At 32.5% G+C, this 6,000-nt stretch overlaps 1 protein-coding gene across 2 annotated transcripts; it reads right to left on the reverse strand.

The window, feature by feature from the left end:
• Nucleotides 1-568: 568 nt before the first annotated feature.
• On the reverse strand, nucleotides 569-4,760 carry LOC139861661 (F-box protein At4g27050-like). Of its 2 annotated transcripts, XR_011763864.1 has the most exons (4): nucleotides 3,785-4,760; nucleotides 1,852-2,021; nucleotides 1,331-1,423; nucleotides 569-1,098 (listed from the first exon to the last, which is right to left on the reverse strand). XR_011763864.1 is itself a non-coding variant. In XM_071850120.1 (3 exons), exons 1-3 carry the CDS (start codon nucleotides 4,736-4,738, stop codon nucleotides 1,420-1,422), a joined length of 1,128 nt encoding a protein of 375 aa, XP_071706221.1. In that variant the 5' UTR covers nucleotides 4,739-4,760; the 3' UTR covers nucleotides 1,295-1,419. The 2 variants fall into 2 exon arrangements, 1 of the variants encoding a protein (XP_071706221.1); XM_071850120.1 differs by lacking the exon at nucleotides 569-1,098 and having other exon boundaries at nucleotides 1,295-1,423.
• Nucleotides 4,761-6,000: the final 1,240 nt, after the last annotated feature.

Genomic DNA, 6,000 nt, shown 5'->3' on the forward strand with positions numbered 1-6,000 from the left:
CCCCATCAAATTGAACGGAATCACAAAAATCTCTACGTATGACACTTAGAAACCATCTATTATTTCTCCCACTACTACTCTCAACAACTATATAATCCCTTATAATATTCAATTTATATTTATATTTCCATCATATTCTTATTATTACTATTCCTATTTTCATTCCTCTAATTATACCAAACACCACCCTAAATCTTTAAAAATCATGTCTTTAAAAACCATGACTCGGTGACTTCTTAGAAGGCTAACCTCCTATCTACTAGAGGACGATATACTTTAAGCATGTCAGTTCTTGGAAGTGTTGGAATTTATTATTTATTACAAGTCTTTATTATAGGCTTCTTAATCGTTAATTTGTGACATTGAAAGACTTAGGGCTACAATTTTGTGGGTTGGAGATCCGAATCATCGTAAGCTCTCATTGATTCCTTTCAGATCGAGAATCTTAACAAAGGTGCTCGAGCTTCAATTGTTTCCGTTGAAGATGGATCGCTTATCAAATTTTGGAGAGAGGTGTGGCTTGGAGATTCCGCTCTTGATATCAGATTCAACAGACTAGCTAGGTTAGACAACAACCCCGATTGTCTGCTTAAAGATCGCATATTGATGGGCACTTTTCCTGGAATTGGAGTCGTCTTATCTTAAGAGGTTCCAATGTGCAAGCCAATGCCACTCTTGAAGCCGGGGTACTGAATAGCTGCTGAATATTCCCCTTTCTCGGTCCATAGTGCTCGGATCGCCATTGACGAGCTAACCCTTCTTCTATGTTAGCTACAAATGAAATCGTCATGTACCATCAAAGATAAACATTTTTCTTTGGCGTATGGCTCTGGATCAGTTACCTTCTCGGCTAAATCTCAATTATAGAGGTATTGGCATCAATTCTATCATTTGCCCGGTTTGCGCCAAAGATCACACGTTCTTTTCATGCCATGATATTTGCTCGAATTGGCAACTTGTTCAATCATAGATAAGTATTTCTTGCCATGTTGCTGAATGCTGATTCATTCGATGATATCTTTGATTGGCTCGAGAATTGGAATGTCAGTCCCTCAGGTTAAAAAGCTCGAGTTTTTTGCATTATCGCCTCTACGCAAACTTCAAAAACCAAAATTGAATGCCAGAAAAAAAAAAAAAAAAAAAAAAAAAAAAAAAAAAAAAAAAAAAAAAAAAAACTGATGGTTTTTCTTAAACTAAATATAACCGATGTTTTCTGATACATTATGTGATCCAAAACATTTCCCTTAGTTAAAAAAAAAAAGGTGTATAAAGAAAATTCACTACATATAAGTCCTTCACTACATATAAGTCCACAAAAATTTGATGGTACCAGTATGTATTCACTTCCTTTGTTATCTAACAGAATACCATACGTAGCAAAGCAGATTACAGCATGCTTCCATCCTCCATCATCGTTTATTACCTGCGCGTATTAACAATGAAGTAAATACTATAGCAGAGAGCCTTATTCCCTTATCTTTCACTTTAATAACTACAGATTCCAAATGAACGGTCCAATTCATGGGTAACATTTTGGCGAATGTGGAAACGAGTTCTTTTGACCTAAAACACTTGTTGTCCAAATTGTTGATTCTTTTCAACAAAATGGCTACTGTGTTATAACTATAAAATCAGAATATTCCAGTGACAACCTAATAGAATGATCTAAGAGGTTATATGCATTGAAAATTCTATTGAACGCCTTTCGACCAGTTTGCTTTAAAGGATACACTTTTTTACACTTTACTTATTTGACAGGTTAGAAATCGGACATAATCTGAATATACTCATTCCAAACATTTACTAGAGGTATCACCTCTATTAGCAAGTCAAAATAAAAATGAAGAATACCTGGGCAAAGCCTTGACAACAACCCCTGGAGAACCCTTGAGCAAATAAGAAGCCACAGAAGAATGAAGTTCGAGCCTGGGCTTGTTTGGTGGCGGGATGAGGTTCAAAACCTTTAGGTTCGAAAATGGACATGCTTCTTCAACCAGTTTCTCATAAGATAAGGAGAGTAGCTTCAAGCCAAAAAAAGGATAAGTTGTAACAGAAACAAAATGGGAGCTATATTGATAACGAATGAGGCGTATATAAACACAAACCTTCAAGCCTGAAAACGATAGTAAAACACAAGACTACGGTGTCTTTAATTTTGAATGAAACGTAAGCTTCAACTATAATAGCTAGAATAAGATTCAAGTGATCTATGCAATGTAGGGCATGTATGTTAACCATGCTCTTTTGTAAAGATAAATAGTACAATGACAGGCCATGGACTGATATTCTGAAAAATATAATATGCCATCAAAACCTAGGATACATGTATTTATCATAATAAGAGCCTGAGGTTCAACATAAAAAATAAAGTGAATTATACCGATAGTCCTAGTGGTTTACATTAAATTACATCAACTGTCCTTATTTTTTTAAAATTATACCGATCGTCCCTATGATTTTCATGCAATTGCACCATTCGTACTTATCTTTTGAAAATTACGTTAATCGTCCTAAACTTGCCTAAAATTGTAAATGGTCCTGATTTACGTAAAATTTGTGTTGATCGTCAAACATATTAATGCGCATTTTAAATAAGTCAGGGACCATTAAGTAAAACTTAAGTAAGTTAGGGACGATCGGTGCAAATTTTAAAAGATAAGGACGATTGGTGTAATTTCATGAAAACCACAGGGACGACCACCGTGCGCTACCAAATCAATCAGGGACCGATATATGTGTAATGTGCAAAAGATAAGGATATTTGATGTAATTTTATGTAACCTACAAAGAGTATCGTTATAAATTACTCTAAATAGTATTAAAGGATTTTTAAGGCAATAGATTCTTTGATTTAAAGGACCGGGATCATTAGTTATACTAAAGCCCATATCTCAACAAGGTACCTGGCAACAACCTAAGAGCGCAGCAAAAGAACACAAATATACAATATCATCTTGAATCATCGCTAACTATTAGGGTTATGCTAACAGCAATGCTATTCCTTTTAAATCGTCAACAAACAATTATAGATATGTCCAAAGAACCGGTCGATTAAAATGATTCATATTGCTTAAAACAAGAACCAGGAAAACAAATGAGGTATTTATACAGATACTTTTTTCTTAACAACATAATTTATGTAGCTTCTACCTATACAATGTGTTTAAGGTCTAAGTTATAACTATATATTTTTTAAACTAACACCGCATCATCTTATCTATTTGTGAATCATTTATTTTAAGAAAATATCTATGTTTAAACTATTTGTGTTTGAAATATTTATATTTAATATATTTTTATTTAAAAGTCAATGTTGGTCAACGTCCGTCTCGACCCCGTTTTGACCGACTCGACCTTTCAAGGTTCTTACCGTCTAGTCTCCATCTCGCGTCTTTTTCAACCTTAAGTCTAACTAAATAACTTGATTTGGATGTTTGACTCAAAATTAAGGTAAGATAATTGTGGATCTGTATATGCAGTTAGTCTTAACATATTCATAACGAGCTAGTCTTAACATATTCATAACGAGCGCTTGAAAAGAAAAGAAATTATTAATCACTAATTTACTAAACCACTTTAAAGTAAATAATAATATACGAGTAACTACTAAACATACAATTGTATGGTCATGTCACAACTTTATTCCGTAATATCACACGATAGTATCCATAGTTAAAAAAAGGCCAACAGTAACAAACAATTTTTTTCAACTGCAGTAACACACAGTAAACCATAGAATGTAAATAATAAACATAAAGTTATATACAACAAATTAAAACGATACCTTAACAGTCGATGGAGACAGATGAACATACTTTGCATTTTTAACACACCGAAAGATATTAATCAGATTAAGCTTCTGCTGATTCTCATCTGGCTGATTAACATTCCTATCAGCTACTCTCGGAGTTGGAAACGAAAAACAACAATCGATATGTACAGTTTCCAAAAACGGAAGCTCACACGCTTCAAGCAACGTTGGAATGAGACCATCAAGCTCAAGAAACACGAGTTTCGGAGTAAAAAGCACAAGTTTCTCATACGGAATCGGATGATAAAAACACGAAAATATCGTCAACCTCGACAGATTCGCCGCAATCACTTCAAGACCAGCCAATTCAGATGACATTTTACAGTTCACCAAAAACAACTCTTTCAATTTAGGAAAACACGAAAACGGTTCGGTTTCAACTAGCTTAACACGTTCTAACCGCAAACTAACCAACGCACTGAAATTCGCTAACTTACCTAAACTAAACATTCCTTTCAGAGCCAAACTAATCAACGAATCACTCGATCTCACAGAAGGAAACTCACGGTATTTCGTTAAGTATTCGGACGTATCAACACTTAAATTAGGGATATTTTGTGATAAAGCGTAACGAAAAACCCTAGCCATAGCATTCTCATCAGTAACTTTAATATTAATACTATCAATTTTAATTGATGCATTACGGTGAGCTATTACATGATCAACAAATCTATCGAAAGGAGAATTGAATAGAAACTTATTTGGATTAAAAACTTCAATGTTCTCGAAAAGTGAAGAATCGAAATTGAGAACAGGAAGAAGAGTCCATAGATTTAGCCATCGTTTTGATAAAATTGAAGTTTGAACTGATAATTTGGTGTCGATAAAAGATAAAATGTAAACTAACAGTACATCTGGTAATGAGCTGATTCGGTCTTCTTCTTGTTGTTGATTGTAATAGGTGTTGCAGATTGAGCTTCGCTTCATCTTTGCTGAATTGGGGTTTTGTGTAAGGAGAGACGGAAGGAGTAATATATATGGAAATATGTTTAGAAATTACACTTGCGACCCTTAAGGTTTTAACTATTTTATTTACAGTACCTTTTATAATTGTACTTTTTATTTTTTGAAATTATACGCAAACATTATAGGTTGATTTATAACGTTCCAAATTAAGTTTTCAATATCATAATAGATAAAAAAAAAATATGTAAAAAACAAACCAAAGCAAAGATTAACTAAGAGGTAGAATAGAAAACTTAATAAAAATAAAATAATGATATTTCTTAACATGTATGTTTCTTGTCAGAAATAAAATTAAGACGGATAAATTATTTTATAAGAGTTCTTAGATTATGTTGAAATCTAACTAGAACATATTTTACGGTGTAAATGAAAATGATCACAAATGGACATGGAATAATCCGAATAAATAAATAAATATAATGTAGCTTGAAAAGAAAAATATAAACAAATAAAATCTTTCTTTATATATATAGGAAAATACTAATGACAGCCCTAATGATTGTCATTAAGAGATTAGGACATGCAAGTTTTGTACTTTGATAAAAATTAACCACCTCCATAAAAATAACTACTCTATGTACCACCAAATTTTGCAATGATTTAATCCTTAGGGTTGTCATTAATATTTTTCATATAAATAATGGTTTTAGTTACTAAGCAATGATTAATTAAATTAAATTAAAGCTTAAAGTTGATATTATAATCTGACTTCGTTGACATAGTTTTGAAATATTTAGTAAAGTTGCTTTAGAGAAAAGTTCCCATGCATTTGCTCGAAAAGCAAAGCGTGTTCAATGTTTTAGTTTACTTATTTCACTAAAAGCTTGCTTAATTACTGGCTAGGTCGCTAGGATAAAACGTTGATGTACTCTTTTTTTATTGCATAAACGTATCAACGTTCATTTTTATTTTTATTTTCAAGAATTTTAAGATAACGATCATCTGAGCTGGATTCGATAAACATAAACATTTCATTATCTTCTTTGGTAAGAATAAAGCATCATTATCACAAGCATCCATACCACCTTTTAGTCCTAGATTTGATGTTACACTACTTTTTAGATTAAAAAAAAAATAGATGATAAAAAGATAATAATAAAAAAACATACATCCTTTTAGCAGTATGATCCATTTAAACTCAACAACAACAACAACAAAACTCAATACCACATAAGTGGTGTATCAGGAGATGAGATGTATACATTCCTTCCCATATCGGAGAA

Source organism: Rutidosis leptorrhynchoides, chromosome 8 (genome assembly GCF_046630445.1).
Source record: "Rutidosis leptorrhynchoides isolate AG116_Rl617_1_P2 chromosome 8, CSIRO_AGI_Rlap_v1, whole genome shotgun sequence".
Lineage (NCBI taxonomy): Eukaryota > Viridiplantae > Streptophyta > Magnoliopsida > Asterales > Asteraceae > Rutidosis > Rutidosis leptorrhynchoides.